This window comes from Sus scrofa, chromosome 1, assembly GCF_054392235.1.
Source record: "Sus scrofa isolate SSC_HxYL_T2T_F1_AM1 chromosome 1, Sscrofa_HxYL_maternal_Yorkshire_Landrace_v2.0, whole genome shotgun sequence".
In the NCBI taxonomy this organism is placed as follows: domain Eukaryota; kingdom Metazoa; phylum Chordata; class Mammalia; order Artiodactyla; family Suidae; genus Sus; species Sus scrofa.
Genome location: NC_139383.1, coordinates 29067644 through 29090306, shown reverse-complemented (window position 1 = coordinate 29090306; position 22663 = coordinate 29067644). Strand labels below are relative to the sequence as shown.

The 22663-nt window shown below is 36.2% G+C and overlaps 1 protein-coding gene across 10 annotated transcripts in view; it reads right to left on the bottom strand.

Annotated features, from left to right (window-relative positions):
- HBS1L (HBS1 like translational GTPase) overlaps nucleotides 1-22663 on the bottom strand; it is an 83699-nt gene that overhangs the window by 3122 nt on the left and 57914 nt on the right. For 4 of the 10 annotated variants that reach the window (XM_084955645.1, XM_021087600.2, XM_084955629.1 and 1 more), the window contains 10 exons: nucleotides 21373-21490; nucleotides 15614-15760; nucleotides 14469-14543; nucleotides 13832-13949; nucleotides 13362-13430; nucleotides 10551-10655; nucleotides 7220-7310; nucleotides 6683-6791; nucleotides 2581-2681; nucleotides 459-603 (listed from right to left, as the gene is read on the bottom strand). In XM_084955645.1, the coding sequence (XP_084811771.1) occupies nucleotides 459-603; nucleotides 2581-2681; nucleotides 6683-6791; nucleotides 7220-7310; nucleotides 10551-10655; nucleotides 13362-13430; nucleotides 13832-13949; nucleotides 14469-14543; nucleotides 15614-15760; nucleotides 21373-21490 (1078 nt within the window). Of the gene's footprint in view, nucleotides 1-52; nucleotides 604-2580; nucleotides 2682-6682; nucleotides 6792-7219; nucleotides 7311-10550; nucleotides 10656-13361; nucleotides 13431-13831; nucleotides 13950-14468; nucleotides 14544-15613; nucleotides 15761-20181; nucleotides 20333-20526; nucleotides 21491-22663 lie in introns of those variants that run through there. The other 6 variants (XR_014803185.1, XR_014803186.1, XR_014803194.1 and 3 more) reach the window with 6 other exon arrangements.

Genomic DNA, 22663 nt, shown 5'->3' with positions numbered 1-22663 from the left:
CGACCTCATGGTTCCTAGTCGGATTCGTTAACCACTGCGCCACGACGGGAACTCCCCTCTTTTAATTTTTTAATGTAAATTTTAAAATGTAGTTCTGGAGTTACCATTGTAGCGCAATGGGTTAAGAACTTGAAATTGCCTCTGTAAGGATATGAGTTCAATCCCTGGCCTCACTCGGTAGGTTAAGGATCCAGTATTGCTGCAAGCAGTGGTATAGGTTGTGGATGCTGCTCAGATCTGATATTGCCATGGCTGTGGCTGTCGGTGGCAGCTGCAGCTCTGATTCCACCCCTGGCCTGGGAACTTCCATATGCAAAAGGTGCAGCTATAAAAAGGGAAAAAAAAATGTTTTAATATCATAATGGTGCTCCCCTAAGCCATAAAATCTCAGCAATCATTCTTAGAAAGTAGAAAAAGACATAACAACTATGGATACACAATCAGTCACTTTAAAATACCTCAGTGACTACACCAGCAGCTATGGTAGAACCACTGTAGCGAAGCATGAACCTCCCCAGCTCTTTAAAGTCTTTGTATAGCTCAAGAGCCACTGGTCTTTGTGTCTGTAGCTCCACCAATGCATTCTGGCCTTTGGTCAACAATCTATCAAGAAAAATAAATGTAATTAAAACCTGCAAAATAAATATTTCACATTAAATCTACAAATCCACTTAGTCTTTCAAAAACTTAAAAAGAAGATCCCATGCCTTAGGAAAGAGAATATCCACTATACCCATAATTGGTATTTAAGTTTTGTTCTAGAAAGTTTGATTTTATCCCATACAAAGCAATAGAGCCTACAATGTGCCTACAGCGGAAATGGAAGAGGAAAAGCCAAATGGTGTTGGTAAAAAAACAAAAGAAAAGGATAAAGCTACAAATACAGTGCCAGGAAAAATTAATATGAGAACATACTGAGACCTAGAATCAGCATCACTGAGCAAGGACTTTTCAGCAGGAACAGAGAGGGTTACATTCAGGATTGGATCTGATGAGCCCATTTCAGATTGAGAATTTTCCAAATCACCTGTCTAGGTCAAACAGCCTGGCTCCTGCCAAAAAATATAATTTATGTGAACCAACTGACTAGATTAGAATCCTAGGCTTGCCACATGCTAGTTTTGTGACCTTGAACATGTTATACAATCTCTCTAAGCCTCAGCTTCAGTTTCCTCATTTGAAAAATGAGGAAAATAATTGTACCTGCTTCATACGGTTGCTGAGAATATAAAGCACGTGACAGCACTTATAACTGAGCCTAGAAAATAATGGTCTCAAGACATGTCAGCCATTAGTTATATCACACTTTTCAGTACATTTTGGCAGACCTCATGCTAGAAGCTGAAGACTCAGGTTAAAAGAAAAGAACTATCTTTAAAAGAGAGTTTATGGAGTTCCCATCGTGGCTCAGTGGAAATGAATCTGACTAGGAACCATGAGGTTGCAGGTTTGATCCCTGGCCTCACTCAGTGGGTTAAGGATCCAGCACTGCTGCGAGTTGTGGTGTAGGTTACAGACATGGCTCGGATCTGATGTGGTTGTGGCTGTGGTGAAGGCAAGCAGCTGTAGCTCCAATTCAACCCCTAGCTTGGGAACCTCCATATGCTACAGAGGTGGCCCTAAAAAGCAAAAAATAAAAAAATAAAAAATAATATAAGAGAGGTTAAATAACCTCTTTCTTTTCTAACTACTCAAGAAACAGAGGAGGGTTTAGAGCAATGTGAAGATTCTCTCTTCCACTTGCAACCAACCCTAAATTAACCCTTTCACCACCTTTGGCCTCTTGCACAGGTGCAAATGAGAAGGAACACCTAAGGACTCAAAAAAGGGGATTTTGGGTGGGATTCCCCATAGTGCTGAAGTGAGGAAAACCCCAAAGCTGAAGCAGCCAGGCCAAACTGTGGTTAGCCTTTAGTTGAATTAGAATAAGAAATTCAAGTTTCTCAGGAAGCACTTCCTCTGAAAAATCCCAAGTCTATCCCAGCCAAAGGAGAACTGTCCGCATCTAGACCTAGAGGGGACAGGCAGGAGGGTAATCACCTTGGCCTAGGGCTCCAGGTGGACTTCAAGCAGAAAATAAAATACTTTCCAGGTGGGAAAACACACCAGGTAGTCCACCTTCTTCTTGGGGGTATTCTCAGCATAGAGAGTGTTTTTCATGAGGGGGTAACAAGAAAGTTAAGAACAATCAACTCGAATTTGGGACAAATGGCTAGGCATAAATCAAATTCACCTTTAAAACTGTAGGACCGATTTTTTTTTTTTAAATGCCTTCATTTTTACATCATCAGTGTCTAGGGCTTGATACTTACACATAAACTTACATTTAGATCTTTTTTTTTTTTTTTTACAATTCACACACATCACCATCATACCTAACAGAAATTATATCTAGCATTCATACCTAAACCGGAGCTTAAATATTTGGTTTTGTGTTTCAGTTAGTCCTTAAAAGAAACAATTTCTGGAACAAGTAAAAATAGACTTCATTTACCACAAAGAAAACCATTATATGACTGAATTAATATGTAAGGAATGTGCTTTAAATTGTGTTTATTGTTTATGTATTACAACACTCACTTAGGCTTCTTCTTTGTCACTTCACCGGTGCTTTTGTTTAAAACACTAATCAATCGTTTAATAACGGCGGGTTCACTGACAGTTTGGTAGTGTAACAGCACCTAAAACAAAAAATTGTAATACTGAAAGGCTATTCACTGCAGCACCTCTGGCTTCTATCTTGGCACTCAGGCTGAATCACATTAGCTTCAGGACCACTCAATTTCCCCAGCTGCTTCCTCAATGTCCCACCACTCTGATCAAGTTGTCCCTTAACTTCCTGGCAGAAAAGGGTCATGGGAAGCAGTTCCAGGTTCTCTTCCACCACCTACTGTGTAAACTTGAGTAAACTACACACCCTTCCTTAGACGGTTATGATGAAAATTAAATAGGATCAGAGACAGTGCCTGTGACAATAGATGTTCAACAAATGTGAATTGTATCATTGTAAAAACAAGGGAAAGAGAATCACGTGATACTCAGCAGTAACTGCTTGTATTTATTGCTGGATAATGACAATAAAATATTATATGGGAGTTTGGACAAGCTTTGAAACTCTTGACCTGAGCAGACCTAAGCTCAAATCGTGACTCTACACTTTCTAGTTGTGTGATCTGGGGCAAATCCTGCAACAACCCATTCCTTCCCAATATCTCCAGCCTCGGGTCTCTTGTCACTAAATGAGGAAAACCAGGTATTATTTTAAAGTGGTGCCTAGTTCATGGTAAACACGAAGTTAAATGATTACTTCATATATTAGCTATTTTTGTTCATGTTTTTTTTCATGTTTTGTATGTAAGGAAATTAATATCAGAAAGGCTAAGTGGCAACAAGGGTGCCCAGACCACTCAATAGGAAAAGGGCAGTCCTTTCAACAAACGGTGCTGCGAAGCTGGATATCCAAATGCAAAGCAATGAAGATGAGGCCTTACCTAACAACATATAAATAAAAAAATTAACTCCAAATGGACCAAAGACTTTTAAACAAATGGACTAAACGTACGAAACTCTTAGTTTTAAGAAAAGAGAGGAGGAAATGTTAATTTGAATCTGACAGTGACTTCTTGGGTACGACACCAAAAGTAAAGGCAACAAAAGAAAAAAGTAGATAAACTGGACTTCATCAAAATTAAAACTTAAGAATAAAAAGACAACTCACAGAATGGAAGAAAATATTTCTAAATCATATACTGATAAGGAATTAAAACCCCAAATATATAAAGAAATGAAAAGATGCTCAACCTCACTAGCTATCAGGGAAATGCAAATCAAAACCAGGATGACAGACTCCTTCACACCCATTAATTTGCCTATTATGAACAAACAAAAAAATCATACTCCCCCCCCACACACACAAAAGGAAAACAAGTGTTGATGAGGAAGAGGAGAAATTAGAACACTTGTGTACTGCTGGTGGAAATCTAAAAATGGCACAGCTATTATAGTTTAATGGTTCCTCGAAAGTTAAACATAGATTACCATATGATTAAGCAATTCCACCTCTAGATATATACCCAAAAGAATTGAAGGGAGGGGCTCAAAAGGAAATTTGTGGACCAAGGTTCACAGAAGCATCATTCACAATTGCCAAAAGATGGAAACAAACCAAACATCCAACAGATGCTAAATAAATGAATGGATGAATAAAATGTGACATATACTTACAATGGAATATTATTCGGCCTTAAAAAGAAATGAAATTCTGACACATGCTACAACATAGATGAACCTCAAAAACATCATGCTAAGTGAAACAAGTCTGACACAAAGGACAAACATTGCATGATTCCACTTACATGAGGGATGCAGAATAGGCAAATTCATAAAGAAACAAAGAAGAATTGTGTTTACTAGAGGATAGAGGGCAAGGTCATTAGGAGGAGTTCTTGTTTAATGAGTACAGAGTTTGGGATAAGGAAAAAGTTCTGGAGGTAGATGGTATGGATAGTTGCACAACAAGGTGAATGTACTTAATGCTAAAGAACTGTACACCTAAAAATGGTTAAAATGGTAAATGTTATATTTTATCACAATAAAAAATCAAAATCAAAACACGAATTTAAAGTCTAATCCATTCTTCTATTTTCTTCCTCTTAAATATATAGAGTTTTTACCATATAAACTAATGGAAACAAAAATATCTATGTCTTAAATAGTGAAATTTTAATTGCTTACAAAGCCTCTTCTTGGTTAAATTTAAAAACTGTGAAAGTTTCTTCCCACGGGGAATGGACTAAATGACAAAACGTGACCATTTTTTTTCTAAAAAAAATCTCACCCTGGTATTCACGAATCAATATACACAGGTGGAGTCTCATAAAGCCGCACAAAAAACTTTTAATTCATAAAAGAAACTACAGTACACAGGAAGACAGTATTACTATTCAAAATAACTACTAACCTCCTGACCTCTCTACCTCTCCATTGGCAAAAATTATTGCTGCATGAGTAAAAACACGCAGTAATCAACCTCTCCAGCTTCTCCCCATTGGACACACTGCTTTCTAAGAATGAGTGCCACTCATTCATAGCAATTTCTTGCCTATTGACACATGACTTTTGAATATTAAAAATGTATTTTCAACCATAACAATTTTTTGGAGAGAAGCCTTTAGCGTATGGGAAAAATGGAATATAATTATAAAACTAAAATACAATATCTTACAAGTATAATTTTATAGGATCAAATTTTACATAGAAATAATTACAAAGGATTACAAGCAAAGCACATGGTTATCTCAAAGGTGCAAAAGCGTAAAGTAAATTTAAATGAGCTAAATAAATATATTCCCAACCTTTAAAATACTATCACTAATTTAAATACACTTTAAAGGTCAATTACTATTACTGCTTTACTTTGATTTCAAAGCTGCATCAAATGGTGAAAATGATCTGTTTATATTTTCAAAGGCAAGCCATTTAATGCCACCAGGAAATACTTTTCATTGTCCTGAAGAGACTGTACTATATAAGCTGATCAAGAAAAGAAAGTAAGTATAAATGTAAAAAATGCCCATTTGTTAAATGACAAGAGTAAGATACCAAACTATAAACAGAGTATGGCCCCAAAGAGCTGAAAAACATTACACATAAAACAAAGAACGTATGCTATTCACTAGTAGTATCCTTTTTGGATAGGTAACATTATAGCATAAAATCCCCCCTTTCCCATAAATGTGTTATGTTCAGGTGGTGTTAGTCAATGATAACCTGCAAACCAATCTCACAGTAGGCAGGGTCTAAATGTGTTGCTTCAGCACAACTGAAGTTCACCTTATGTCAAGCATCCCCAGAACATACTCATAAATATCAACAGGTGGATACAATGCACACAAAAAAAATACTCTGAAATGTAAAGAATGGATATTTATAGGTCATATGATTATAGAACATTCCTATTATATCTTTATTTTTGTGTGTTTTCTAAAATTTTCTATAATAATACACTACTTTTATAATCAGAAAAACTATAAATAAGCATATTAAAACAAAACAAAATCAGAAAGACCCAATCTAAGAAGTAACCTTTAGAACACATCAAAAGAGAATCCACCCCTTCCCTAAATTAATTTTATTATTATAATCAATTTGTATCTTATTGATGATGAAATTTCTTCCCAATGTCTCTTTGAAAAAGTTCCCAGACTTAAGCATCAAAATAAAAAAACAAAATAAGGAGTTCCTGTCGTGGTGCAGTGGTTAACGAATCTGACTAGGAACCATGAGGTTGTGGGTTCGAGGCTGTGGGTTCGATCCCTGGCCTTGCTCAGTGGGTTAAGGATCCGGCGTTGCCGTGAGCTGTGGTGTAGGCCGCAGATGCGGCTTGGATCCCCTCTTGCTGTGGCTTTGGCATAGGTGGCTGCACCTCCGATTAGACCCCTAGCCTGGGAACCTCTATATGCCGCAGGAGCAGCCCTAGAAAAGGCACAAAGACAAAAAAAATAAAATAAAGTAAAATAAAATAAAATGATTTTCAAATTCTAATTTCTTGTTTTTCTGGATTAGAGTAACATTAGTTAAAAGTAACAATAGCATCATCACTTGTAAAGTGAGTTACTAATTGTGGAATAAAGTTACACTGAATTTATAAGAACAGTTAACAATTAAACGTTTTAAAACTTACAGGAAATCCTTTAGTGATAGGAATTTCAATATTAAAGATGAGGATTCGGGCTCTGAAACGCGTGCAAGCCTTAATGGGTTCTTTGGGGCCACAAAATATGCAGCCAACACTGTAACAACAACAAAACAAAAACAAACAAAAAAGGGAGAGCAGGCACTTGAGAGAATGAAACACACATCCAATAGAAATATCTCTAAAGCCATTTACAAGATAAAGCAAGCACGTAAATTAGGGACTTTTCCTGAACATTCCCTTCTGGGTTAATGCATGGCTTTACACCATTATTAACCTTATATCACTTTTATACCTTACAGTTTTCCTTCAAAGAACATGTCTCAGGTACAGGTACTGACGTGTATTAATTTCAACTTTAGGTTTTGTTTATCATTCATATACTTTCATAAGTGCCTATTTTTGGCCAGATGAGATTCAGAATTAATACTCATTCTTTCATTTGAGCTGGTGAATTGCAAATTTTACGTGTTTTGAGGTTCTCTATCCAAAACAATGGTCGCTTAAACTCATTTTCTCACTCACTTGATTTTGATGATATCCATCCCAACCAACGTAAGACTAACATGATCGCCCGCTGCTGCCCAGTCGACAGGTTCATCATGCAGAGTGATTCCTGGAAATGAGTAAGAACCAAAGCATACAGTGAAACACCTCAATATCAACCCATAACAACCAAGGGAGTTTGGCTGACTTGTGCCTCATCAGTCACTACTCATCATTTTCAATATGAATGGACAGAGAGTGAGAAGTGTTAGCTGTGAGCGTTGAGGAAAACACACTTCCTCTAGACTTGACTCTTCTGGACCACCACCCTAAACATAAAGTGTCTTGCATTTGTCCATAAAAGGATGATTTTGACTTAATCAAGATTTTTTAAACTCACTTACATAACTGGTATATTCATTGAACAGGCCTCATTCTAAAACTTCTCTTCCATTAATGGATGAAGGCATAACAGTACATAGAGTTCCAATTCCTCCCCCAACCCGAGGCACAGGGAAGTTCCCTGGCCAGGGCGGTTCCCTGGACAGGGATCGAATCCGAGCCACAGCTGCAACCTACACCACAGCTGGGGCAACACTGGATCCTAACTTACAGTGCCACAGTGAGAATTCCCCAATTATTTTTAATAACATAAAAGAGGGGATTGGGGAAGGTATTCAGTAGTATTTTAATCTCTTAGGCTTTGCTTTAATCAGACAACTACCTAAACAATCGCCTGTGTTCTTCGAGTTACCCACAGGAAATCAGTACTCAGTTGGATGGTGTTCTCGGCAAGCCTGTCACTAGTCCCAGCTCAAAAGAACTGCTTCCCAGAGAGAGATGCACAAGGATAAATGGTTATATGAAAAGGTGATTAATAGCATGAGAAAACTTAATTTAAAAGTGATCCTATATATACTTATATTACAGCTGTTTCTATATACTTTTATTACATAGTGATAATCCTGGAGTGTAACAGCAAAGGGCAATACTACTCAGGTATTTGGATAAAGGCTTTTAAAAGGTTTCTCATATTTTCTGATTCTGTGGCATAAATTCCTTTCCATTGGAATTTGAGTCTTCTGCTGAAGACAGCAGGTAGCCCAACCACTGAAAACCGACATGTTTTCAGTAAAATACAATTCACCCGTATCTTTCTGAAAATACTTCTTCTTCCCATACAACATTCTCGTAAGTGAGTTTCTTCAAGACTTTTGAGGAGTTCAAGAACTTTAAGAGCTCTGAACCAACCTGAAGTTTTATTCAAAACTTCATGTAGATGCACATGGGCATTAATCTGAGAAGGGGGCCATAACTATCACCAAGGTGTCAAAGAGGTTCTGGACTACAGAAGTGTTGACAATTATGATACTTAAAAATGTTTGCTAAATTTTCAACTCATCTAATTTAGTTTTTAAATGTAAATTTCAAATGACCATATCTGACTTGTGTTTTGAAAGGTGGAACTGAATTCAGGAGCCAGCTACTTACATAGACTAGAAACTGCCTGTAGCTTAGGACTTTGAAGAACTTTCTTGAAGTTTGATGAACAATACAAAATTTCCTCAAGATGATATATAATCTGATTTCCTTCCCCCAAACATGTCACATTGTCCTATTTATGATTTTATCTTTTAAGAACTTTCTTCAATGAAGAAAGAAATTCTTTTTTAACACTCTATGAACTTACATGTTAATAAAGTGGAAATATAATTTAGAATTTCCATTTGTTGGTAGCAGATTTAGTCAGTTCTCTTTTTTGGGACACTACTGGTTAGTGAGCCACAGTAGCACCTGAAGTGTTCAGACAGAAGGGTGCATTCAACAATCAAGTAAATCAAGCAAAAGCAACAAGGTGAGAAATTGAGGACTGAGAATCTCCACACCGGGTTAGAGGCTGGCTCTCAAGGAGGGAAGTGGTGCTTCTGACATGGTTTCCCTTAAGAACCACTGGATTAAAGATAAGTGGTTAGAGTTTTTCTGATGGGGTAGGGACAGGAAGGAAAGAGGGAAAGAATGCAGAACTTTCAGAGGTAACCAAGTCATAATTTCGGAGGTCACAAAGGAGCCAATCTGTAAGGTCTCTGACCATGGTTAGGGTCGTGGTTTTAATTTACGTCTACTGATTATATATATTTTTTAATTTCCTATTATCAAAAGGCCTTTAACTTAAAAAGAAATTACTATTTCAAATTGTAGCTCTTGATCACTTTAAGAAACAAAGGCAGAGATCTAAACATGAAAACAATAGGTCTTTGGAAAATGGTTCTTCTTATAAAAGTGTATATTATTTTTATCTACACAGAATTTTCCTGCTCCCTAAACAAGAAGAAAGAAAAAGGTAAAATGGAAATAACTTTGGCTTTCACTTCCTTATTCATCTTCAAATTTAGGTTAAACTCTGTTACCTAAACAGGTATTCATTAATTTCTTACAATCCTTAAGAAACCAGCTTTTAAAGTAAGTAAATTAGTTCAAATAAAATATATATTCAAATTCATAAACTATTTAGGTACAACTCTGAATATAAACCATAAATGAGAGCAACAGAAGGAAAAGGACTGAAATTTTTAAAAATTTTAGTATTACCCGTAGGTTATACAGTAGCTTAAAATTGTTACGAATAGGATTATTTTATAGTATATGTTTGGTTTTATGTTTAAGACAGAGACTTGGAAGCTAGGTTATAAACTTTTAGGCAGAATTCAGAAAAGAAGAAACATGTATACATGTAAGGTCAAATGATTCGAAGAAACAGTTATCAGATATTATGAAAGGTCATATATTAAATCTACATGTAAAAGCACTAATTGTGGCACTTCAAACTAGCTCAGTTTCTCTTTTCAAGATTAGGTTTCTCTGTATTTGCATCTTATTTTCTTACTTAGGTCTTTCTGTAATTTTTTTTTTTTTTTTTTTTTTGGTATAAGCACGTTCAAGGTTGTTAATTTATAGTAATTCTGAAATACACATTTCACAACAACAGACTGTAGCAGTCTGCTTTGCCATTGACTATTTAGCGCCAGGATGGGGTCAGATAATTTCTGCTACTGAAAACTATTTTAAATGTATCCGACAGGTGTCTATACATCTGGTTCAATCCTAGCCAGGCTTCTCGAATCAATGTCGAAAAAAAAAAAATGCTACCACAGTTAGAATATTATATGCACATTTATATACACATAGTCACAACAGAAAAAAATCGTTTAATGTTTTCACATTTTTATCTTCAACAGTTAGTATCATTTTGACAGTCAGTTACAATTTCAGTAAGAGGTTATTTACTCTGGAGTTAATAACTAAACTACTTTTAAAAATCTGCTGTCTCAACTTAAGGGTTGTTTAACAAAAGAGCCTTGCAGAGGAATACCTTTAGCAGTACAAGTTTCATTAGGAGGCATTGCTAGTAGTCGGTCACCAGTTTGGACATAACCAGCTTCAATTTTACCAGTTACACAAAATCCAGATCCTTGATCTGCAAAACATGCCAAAATCTTACAATGGTTCACACAACAATATTGTCTGATGTTTAATACTGCTAGCTATATACCTAGTTCTCTACTAGTTATATAAAACTAGTAGTTCGATGAACATTTCAGTATTTTAAATAGATCCACTAAATACAGCATTCTACTCTTTTCTCACAAACAAAAATATTTACATCATGAAAAGTGGGAATTCATTCATTTCTCCAATATTTACTGAATGCTAAGTACTAATAAAAATATTTACTTCAGAAAAAGTGGGAATGCATTCATTTCTTCAACATTTACTGAATGCTTACTAAGTACTAGGCACTGGGCTAAACTCTGGGAATAAAGAGACGAAAATATAAGCCCCTAGCCCATAAGGAGTTCAGAGAAGAGAAAGACAAAAACAATTACATTGTCCTGAGACAAATGCTATTTATAATATTCAATGGAAAAAAGAAAAAGGTGCATCAAAGAATCCATGAGGAGGGGGAATGACTACACTTTAGCTGGGCACTTAGAAGCAGAAGAAACAGAGTTTACCAGGTAACAGGACAGTCATAACCAAATGTGGGATGTGCAGACCCATGTGTCATTTACATGGAATTGATTAGGGGACCAAAGGCAGGACAGGAGGCAAAAGAGGTGGGCATGGGACAAATATTAAAGAGGCCTCATTAATCACATTTAGGGCTTGAATTTCATCCTCAGTTAAATAATGAGAAACCAGTAAAGAATTGTGAATAGAGAAGTGACATGATGGGATTTCTGTGTTAGGAGGGGAGGCTGACTGACATGAATATATCAACTGTAGAAAGGGAATAAACTCAAGAATTTGAGAATAAAGTATGACAGTTTTAGGGTGATTAAGGGAAGTGGGGGATAATGGCAAAAACAGAGAAATCTGAGATAAGGAAGCATTAACTGCAAGACAGGAAATTAAGGAACAAGGTCCATTTTAGCCTTGATGAATGTGATGTATCTGCAAGACACAGAGGGTAAAGATAAATTCCAGGGAGCACCAATCACATCAATTCCATGAGAATGGTATGCTTGGGAGTACTCCCCTGTGGACATGCCCAGCAGCAGATAGCAGATGTATCCGGACAGAGAGAACAGGTGTGGTTCGAAATTTGGGGAGCAACAAGATGCTGGAATAGATGAACTCATGGATGCTGGTCCAAAAGGTTCAGGTAGAGTGAGAAGAGGAATGAAGTCATAGGACACGAGTTAAGAAAGAAAGAAAGAGGAACCCACAGAGAAGATATAGAGAGGTGAAAGAAACAGAAGAGCAGGAGAAAGTGGGTCACAGAAACCAAGGGGGAAAAGTTTCAAGGTATGTGGCTACCAGCCTCAGAAGTAATGCCAGATTCAAGTAAGATGGAAGTAAGATAGAACCGAAAAATGTGTACTGACGTTGGCAACCAAGAAGTCATTTGAAAATCTCAGTGGGAACACACTGAGGGAAGCAGTGTAGGCAGAAGCCAGGAAGTAGCCTGAAGAAAGAATAGGAGGTAAAAAAATAGTTAGAAAGCATTGAAAACATAGAGTTAGCAAACATTCCTAACAAAAAAAAAAAAAAAGAAATAGGCATTTTGAAAAGCATTATCATACTTCTTCTACCAGAATGCTGGAATATGATGATAATTTTAATTTCATTGAATGATTTTTGTGAAGCACCTTATTTATTTATTTATTAAACAATATTTATTAAGAATGTGTTATGTGCCAGGCACTGAGCTAGGTCCTGCAAATATGGATAAAGAGGTAATAGTACTTGTCCTGGAGGAATTCACAATCTAAGTGAAATAAGCAGCACAGCAACAATTACAACACTGCATGAAAAAATCCAATGACAGAGGAGACAGAGAACACAGAGGGACATCTTAGGGTATGTGTGTGAGTGACCTCACCAGTGATGGATTTACTGCTGCTCCGTCCCAAATCCACTCTTCACTGCCTGCTCTGTGATAATGGAGATCTGGGGATTAGCTGACATCTTTACCATATGGATTTTTCCAGTATGTAAGGATGTTATATTTTTTATTTATTAAGTCATTTTATCCCATTTCCGTTTTATGCTTTCCTGTGTAGGGTCTGGTACACATTAGATTTATTCTTAGGTATTTAAAATAGCACCTCCCTCCAACAAAGTCTGACCGTCTTCTAAGTCTGCCCTTCCTTGGGTTCTCCTCCACTGCCTAATAGTCTCTCCTTTTTTTATCATATTAATTATTTATAATAAACTTCCTATTTCACCGATGTGTGGTATCTATCTTCTGACTGGACCCAGACTGCTATGTATGGGCAGGAAATGGACAAGAAAAGAAAGAGAAACAAACACAACATGGGTGGACAGAGCAGCAAAAAGATCCTATGTGATTAAAAATAGTGAACAATCCACCTTGGTTGAAGGACACAGAAACTAAAGAAATCTAATGGCAGAAAAAAAAAAAAAAAAGAAAAAGAAAAAAGAAAAAAAAAACTATGAGCCTAGAAAGATAAAGGATCAAGGTTTTTTAATACTTGGAAGATGATTATGAGATAAGGAAACAGGAAGTAAATTGAAGATTTTTCTGGGCAAGGGTGTTAAGTAACTGGAACTGTGCACCATTCTGACGACAAAAATAGTAACTTCATCCAACAAGAGACCAAGAGAGAATGGAAAGACAGGGGCCATACTGAAGAAGGCCAGTAGAGGTAGCACTTACCTTTAAAAACATCAGACACACATAATCTAAAAGGCTTATCAACAGACCTTTGAGGGGGCTTGAAGGAATCTGGAAAAAATGGCAAAATAGCAAGGCTTAATTTAAAAGTAATTTTGGACTCATGTCTAGTGCTCATTATAGTCCCATATCTCCTAGAAAATATATTTAATAGCAAGTTGACTGTCATTCATATAATACCTTGTAATTTATAAAATGTTCCACATGTGTTTTTTCATTTACTGTCACGACAGTCTATGAGACAGGCAGGGTAGCAGGCATGAGCCTCATTAATTAAACAAGAACAATCTGCCTTCAGTTTAAATACTATATGTAATTTCAAAACTGGTAACCCAGCTCCTCTGACTACACATCCCATGCTTTTTACATACATGACTGTCCCCCATAAAGAATTCTAAGTAATAATTAATACCAAGTTTATAATGCATTAGAATTAATGTCAGTATTCTTACCAATTTGTTCTAATAAACATAGTCCTTTATACCATTTTGTAAGTTCACTTGATTTAGATCTTGTGATTAGATTTTCACCACTGAGACCACTTGTAGGGATAAAAGCTACATCACTTTCCTATTAAAAAAAAAAAGATGGAACACATGAAACTTAATACAGCATTGCTCTTAAAAAGTTAAAAGGTTCACTATTATCATAACTGTACCAAGTTTACAAAAAGTAATAGAAATCCTCGAACTGCCCTGAGGTTATCTGATCCAATAGTTTTCAACTCTTTCAATTTTGTAGGAAATTTACAAGTTTATTCCAAAACACTCAAGCAGTTTAACCTGGTAATATAGGCATATTTCACACTTTCTACCAGTTTCCACATTCCTCTGTGACCTACCGAGACCTATACATCTAATTTAATAGGTGGAAAATATCTTCTACTTATACTACATCCAAGCCAATGTATAAAATATATGTAATTTTCTAAGATGAAGTAATCCAAAGAACATAAGATATACATAATACCAGGGGAGATAAAAAAAAAAAAATTAAACATTCTGAACAAGACAAGAATACTAAAGTAGTTTTTCTTCTCCTATTAGTAAGATAAGACTTAAGGAAAGTAACCAAATAAAATTATCTTACCTTAAAACCTGCTTGCTTAAGAAAGTGCCCAAGCTTTCCAGTAATCTCTTGAAATCTTTCTTGTTGCCAATTAACCTAATAAAGATCCAATTTATTTTTAAAACTATACTTTAGACCATACTATATATAAAATTTAAATTTCTGAAATAAAATATAAGATGATAAAATATAATTATAAAATTTATTAAATATAAAATCTATTAAAATTTAATTAGCTCAGAATGTCAGATCTTACTATCAGTATGATCTATAAGTAACTTTTCCTGCATCAGAAAACCTGGAAACAAACTCCAATATATGTAAAACTTTTTGTATATTCTAAAAGTGACTTCAAATGTGAGGAGAAAAAGTGAGTAACTTATTAAGTTGTGCTTGGACCAAATACCAAAAAAAAAATTACTGACACACCCCAACCTCCAGTCAAATAGACTTCTTAGTATATGTACATGTAATAGGAACTCTAGTTAACCAGTCTCATGAAATAGTATTTAGGGGTAAATATAACAATGTCTGTAACTTACATGGAAATTCATGTCAAAATAAGATGGATTAAAGAATGGATACAGGGGTAGATAGACAAAAAAGTGATCAAGCCAAGTGGTAGAATACTAATTAGCAGATATAATATGGGTGTTTACTATAAAATCCTTTCATCTTTATGTTTGAAAATTTTCAGATTAAAATACTGGGAAAATAAAAAGCATATATGTAGCAATGATACTATAAAAGAACTATGTAAAAAAACCTAAAAAAGAATGGCTTATATATTTATATAACTGAATCACTTTGCTGTACATTTGAAATTAATACATTTTAAATCAACTATGCTTCAATAAAATAAAAAATGAATTTATTTTTTAAAATATGACAATTGTACGAATAAAATGTGTATACTAGTCACATCTAAGGTCATCAATATGATAGGACAGGATCCTTTTTTGGTTTGTTTTTTTTTTAATCATCATAGTTAATTTACAATGTTCCTTCAATTTCTGCAGTACATCAAAATGACCCAGTCATACATATACATACATTCTTTTCCTCATATTATCTTCTATAATGTTCCATTACAAGTGATCGGATACAGTTCCCTAACATCATCTTAATTAGCAGCTAAAATTAATTCTCACAAAGGTTTTAAATACCTGATCCATTTTATTGACTGCAACAGCAAGCTGGGTTACTCCAAGAGAACGAACCAAGAGGCCATGTTCTCGTGTCTGTCCCCCAGTCTCAAATCCGGCTTCAAACTCTCCCCTGCTGGCATCTACAACTAAAACAGCTACATCTGCCTAAAAAAGAGAAAAAAAAAAAACCCTAGAAATAATGTCACATCATTTTAATTCAAAGGACAGACTATTAAATCGACGATGCTGGGTCAGATTTTAAAGGCAAATTATAACTTGACACCAAATCAAAGGAATTATACCAATGGATTAAAATTTTAAATAGGAAAAAATTCTAGCATATGGCCAAAAAATAAATGACATAGAGAATAAAAAATTTCCATATTTGATTACATAACAATTACAATAACTGGGCAACGGAGGAAAAAAATTAAAACATAAGTCAACAGCCACAAATATTTGAAACATGTAACTTCTAAGGTAAAAGTTACAATCTTAAACTCGAGCCTTTACCAAAAAAAGAAAAAAGTCATAGCTTCACAGAAAACTAGTTAAAGGATACAAGCAAACAACTTGCTAAAGAAGAAATATAAATGGCCAATAAACATTGAAAAATTCAAATTTATTACAAACCAACAAAAAGGACATTAAAAACACATCAGCACATTCCTCCCTTATACCACTTTCATGAATCACATTAGTAAAAGACGAAATTAATTACATAGGCAAGAGCGCAGGGTGATTGGCATTAACACACACCACCTGTGGGACTGTAAGGCCACCACCTTTTTGGAGGGCATTGTCACAATGAGTACCAAGAGCCTTAAAATTATATCTATTTTGCTTCCTACCAACTCTATGTTTAGGAATTTATCCTAGAGAAATAATTATGGATCTACAAAGATATTTGTAGGAGTATTGTTTATAATGATGAAAAGTTGTGAATAAATGAATTTTCAAAAAATAGCATATTCAGAGTTCCCTTCGTGGCTCAGCGGTTAATGAACCCAACTAGGATCCATGAGGATGCAGGTCTGATCCCTGGTTTCGCTCAGTGGGTTAAGGATCCAGTGTTGCTGTGAGATGTGGTGTAGGTCACAGATGCGGTTCAGATCCAGCGTTGCTGTGGCTGTGGCAAAGGCCAGCAGCTGCAGCTCTGATCGGACCCCTAGCCTGGAAACGTCCATATGTCACGGGTGAGGCCCTAAAAAAAAGGCAAAAAAATAAAAATAAAAACAAAATATTCACCTTCTAGAGCCATGGAAAAAGAACTTGAATAACAAAGTTCCCTAAACTTTGTGGACCAATTTGAAAATCAGATGAAAGACACTTCTCCTCTTATATTCCATTTACACACAAAAAAGGGATTCTCTAAACTTAGCTTAGCTCTTTTTCTTCTTTGGCCTTATTGATATTAGTTTTACAGGTTCCCACTATTCTTTTGTGTTGATGCTTCTTTCTGTGTGTGACTCCACTTACATCATATGGACGCAGTCTTTGACAACCATTTGTGCAACCACAGGTGTTCCTCCATTCTCAGCAATGATTTCTGTCAGTGCACCGTCAGGACATTTCTTAAATGAACACTCTTATCTTTCATTTATCCCTTTTACAGTTTTTGCCTCACATGCATACCTGTTCTTATAGAAATCTGCTTTTCTGTAATCCAGGATATAATGTCTAAATTTGGCACTCCCCTCTTCAGCTATCTCAGAGTGATAATCATTTTTTTCACAAGGGTTCTCATACTCCATTCACATCAAGCGCTCTGGCCTTTCTATCAGAAGAGAGTCCACAACAGCATTTATCTTTGTTGTTTCCTCAATGATAATTCATGTTTCTCCTATTAGTTTTTAAAGATTTTTCACATACATCATCATATAATCCTCACCATGACAGAAAATGAAATGGTCATGAAATGGTCATAAGTAAAGAATCTATCAGATACTTGCCTTTGAACACAACTTTATAATTTAAATCAGAAATATCATGTACAGAGAGTTCCCGTTGTGGCTCAGTGGTTAACGAATCCGACTAGGAACCATGAGGTTGCGGGTTCGATCCCTGCCCTTGCTCAGTGGGTTAAGGATCCGGAATTGCCTTGAGCTGTGTTGTAGGTTGCAGACGCGGTTCGGATTCCACGTTGCTGTGGCTGCGGCATAGGCCGGTGGCTACAGCTCCAATTTGACCCCTAGCCTGGGAACCTCCATATGCCGCGGGAGCAGCCCTAGAAAAGGCAAAAAAGACTATATATATATATCTATATCTATCTATCTATCTATCTATCTATCTATATATCATGTACATACTTTGGTAGGGGCAATTTACACTATTATTTCTATTCTTTTTTCCCTTTATTCTTACCCAAATACTTCTGCTTTACATCTACTCTTAAATGCAGCATTCATAGCCAAACCTCCACAACTTATGTTAAACTCATTTCTTCAATGAGATCTAGCGCTTTTGATCAAGGATTCTTAGTTAAGAGCACAAACTAAAGCGACTGATTTGAAAACTAGCTCTTTCACTCATGTATGTCACTACCAGGTCTTACACCTCAGGCAAATAGACAGCTGTCTCACATCACAGAAACACTGAGGGGTAAGTGCAGTTTATATAAAGAACCCAGACCTGCTTTCCAAATCCTAGGTTCAATGGCTGTAAATCTCCTTCTCATCAAGTTTTACAAATAACTGTCAAATTATATTTACTTTCTTGTGCTAAAATTTGAAATTCATTGAATTGGTATTAAGTCAAAAAGTATCCTTCCTAATCCTCTTTCCAATTACCATCTCAAAAAAATTACTAGGCAATTCCTCTATCTTTCAAAGGAATAGCTTGTCTTTGGGAGCTCAGATACCTACACATTTTCAAGGATTCAGAAGAATACCCCCCAGGATAGCTTCAAGGCTTTTGAGTGGAAAAAGCAACCTCTCCTCATCCATCATGTGTACTGTGTATATTCCTCTTACAGAACATCCGTGTTAGCATTTCATCCTCAGGTCTTACCGTCCTATCCTCCTACCCTGTGATTTCCTTGAGGAAAGGCAGCATGTCCTATATGCATCTTTGTATCCAGAAAGCCTTCAGCAGTATTTTGTACCCTGGGTAAGTAACTTAATATCTTTGAGCCTATTTCTTCATTTGTCATATAATGGAATTCAATTATGTAATCTCTGAAGTCCTTCCCTAGCTTAATACCATCAGGAATTTGAAATAAATGTTTATGATTTCTCTAGACTCTAAGATGTTAGGATTAAAAGAACATTTTACTATAATTGCTTATACTGGTGTTTGCCTCTCCCATTAAACTATCAAAATATGCTGTATAGTCCATCATATCCCCATGTTGCCTACCATTATGCTTGGCACAGAGTAGACATTCAATTCACTGAATGAAAACATACACACACACACATACATGTATGCACAAGGAAATAAAGAGAAGAGTATATTGCATCCTTTGGTAAATGCAATGAGAAGTACATCAATTTAAAATGGAGATAATATGGGAGTTCCTTTGTGATGCAGTGGGTCAAGAATATGGCATTGTCACTGCAGCAGCTCGGGTTGCTGCTGTGGTGCAGGTTTGATCCCTGGTCTAGGAATTTCCACAGGCCACAGGCCAGATCATAAAATAAAATAAAATGAAAAAATAAAAGTCGGAGTTAAGAATCCAACTGCAGCAGGTCTGGTCACTGTGGAGGCACAGGTTCAATCCCCAGTCCAGTGCAGTGGGTTAAAGCATCCAGCAACTGTCACAGCTGTGGCATATGTGGCAGCTACAGCTCAGATTCAATTCCTAGTCGAAAAACTTCCAGATGTTGCAGGTGCAGCCATAAAAATAAATAAATAAAAATAAGATAAATACATCAAATGAGGATAATATGTATTTTACAGAGTTGTTATAAGGATTAGATTAACCTAAATACCTAGTACAGTGTCTAGTCTGTGTTTAGTACTCAATCAACTGTGATAATGATCACTTTTCAATCTTCATTATCTCATTCAGTCCATGGACCTTAAAATAATATTCCGAAATGTCATTTTTTTTCAGGTTTTCATTTTTTCTATTATAGTTGATTTACATTGTTCTGTCAATTTCTGCTGTAGAGCAAAGTGACCCAGTCATACACACACAAATATATATATATACACATTCTTTTTTCACATTATCCTCCATTATGTTCCATCACAAGTGACGAGATACAGCTCCTGTGCTATACAGCAGGATCTCATCGCTAATCCACTCCAAATGCAATAGTTCATATCTACCAACCCCAAACTCCCAGTCCATCCCACTCCCTCCCCCTTTCCCTTTCTTAAATACAATCAGCTTTCTTAAATTTGAGTTTATCTTCAAATATGTTGAATTTATTTATATATTACCTTTTTTAGGGTGACAAATGCTCATAAAATTTGTTTATAAACATTCCCTTTAAGTGGGTGGAAGAACTCAGAAAATGGCCACTTGCTGAACACTTTTGCCAAGTGACACCAGCAAACTTTTGAACTCTCCATATTTTCCAATAATAATCTATTATAGAAGAAACTAATGTCCTATATGCATAGTGCTATTTTCATTATTTCAATTATTTAAAGCAATTACCTTTCCCTTTTTTCAGCACCCTCATTAAGAATCATGTAAGTTTACAAGTAGCAATTGGTTTTGGCCACACCTGTGGCATGTGGAAGTTCCTAAGCCAGGGATCAACCTGCACCACAGCAGTGACAATGCTGGATCCTTAACCACTAGGCCACCAAGAAGCTCCCCTGTAATTGTTTCTTCATCCTATAAAGAAAGTAAATAAGAGTTCCCTCATGGATCAGCGGGTTAAGGATCCAGCATTGTCACTGCTGTGGCCCTGGTTACAGGGGTGGTGCAGGTTTCATCCCTTGTCTGGGAATTTTTGCATACCACAGGCATGGACAAAAAAAAAAAGTGAATAAACCATAGGGATAAACTTCCAAGCCTCACTATTTCTGCATAAATTAGCTCTTTAAAAAGATATAGGACTTGAATATAAATATAGTAAAGAGGTAGATATTGAAATATTCACTCCAACTTATTAATAAATGAAACATAAAGCTATGCCTCATCAAGCACCTTATAATTATTTTTACTATTTGTAGCTTTTAAACATTTGCTTTTTTTTTTTTGGCTGTGCTCACAGCATGTGGAAGTTCCCAGGCCAGGGACTGAACCCAGGCCACAGAAGTGACAAAGCTGAATCTTTAACTGGTAGGCCACCAGGAAGCTCCTACATTTTCTTCTTTGTAATAAATCAGAAAAGGTTTTAGGAGTTCCCATTGTGGCTCAGTGGGTAAGCCACAATGGGATTAGTATCTAAGAGAGTATCTAAGAGATCAGTATCTAAGAGAGTACAGATTGGGTCCCTGGCCTCTCTGAGTAGGTTAAGGATATGGCATCGCTGTAAGCTGTGGTATAGGTTGCAGATGTGGCTTAGATTCTGTGTTGCAGTGGTGTAGGCTGGTAGCTGCAGCTCCAATTAGACCCCTAGCCTGGAAACTTCCATATGCTATGGGTGGGGCCCTAAAAAGAAAAAAGAAAAACCAAAAAAAAAAAGGAAAAGGTTTTATAAAGTACCAATAAAGAGATCATGAAAAATATAATATTTCTCTATTTTTTCAAATTCTTTAATAAGTTAAAATTTTAAATTTTAATATTTTAAAAGTTATAATCCTGGAATTAAAACTTCAACATCAGGAAATTTTATATACAATTAGTATACATCGGTTACGAAAATATCTGGTACCTGGGCTGCTCCTGTAATCATATTTGGAATGAAATCCTTATGGCCTGGAGCATCCATTAATGTAATAACTTTGGTTGTAGTCTCAAACTTTGTCATACCAACATCCATTGTTACTCCCCTTAAAGAAAACACAAAATGGTTAGAATGCACTATAGAAATCATCAGTGTTATGGATTAAATTATTTAATAATATAGGCAAAATGACAGTCTAAAGTCTTAAGCAATAATGGGAATTTTTTTTTTTTTTTTTTTTTTTTTTTTGTCTTTTCTAGGGCCGCTCCCGCGGCATATGGAGGTTCCCAGGCTAGGGGTCCAATAGGAGCTGTAGCTGCCAGCCTACGCCAGAGCCACAGCAACGCAGGATCCGAGCCGCGTCTGCGACCACAGCTCATGGCAACGCCGGATCCTTAACCCACTGAGCAAGGCCAGGGATGGAACCTGCAACCTCATGGTTCCTAGTCAGATTCGTTAACCACTGCGCCACGACAGGAACTCCTGGGAATCCTATTATATTGTCTATTATGTTGAATAACTAGGCTCGGTAGAACTTCTACTGTAACAGAATTACACCCGCATGACTTTAAAATAATCACTTAACCAAAATGACTGATATTTCCCATTTCCCTTTTTTTTTTTGAAGTAAGAAGTAGTGCAGATTGTGAACAAAGAATACTATATAGAGACCTCTCTGGAGTGGGGAACAATAAATACTGCGCATGAAAAAAGATAAAAATGAAGAATGACTACCAATAGGTAGGCTTTACTAATTATAGAAATAAACCTATAAAACTTTCATTTGCAGGTTGGTCAGTATGTTAGACATTTAGCAAACAGGAAATATCAAAGGAGATGCACGATTTTTTAAAAATTGAGAGAGGAATGGTAGTGGTTTTGCATCCCATGTCATCCTTCTTTGAGTCCAACACAGTGCCTCTTCTTATCCATAAAAATGTAGGTTCAGATTATAAAAAAGCCCAGGCAGTGTTGCTGTTGCTGTGGCTGTGGTCATGGCCAGCGGCTACAGCTTTGATTCGACCACTAGGCTGGGAACCTCCATACGCCGTGGGTGTGGCCCTAAAAAGACCACAAAAAAAAAAAAAAAAAAAAAAAAAAGAAGAAGTTCAGAAGAGCCTACAAAAGCACCAAATCTTTCTAGATTTTAGGAATTTAGAAAGGGAAGTCAGGTGGGCAACAAACTGGGTACTTATTCATCCTGGTTTGGCCAGGATAGTCCAAAGTAAGAACTGAACACTTCCTTTGACTACCAAAGTGTCCCAATAATTATAACAGT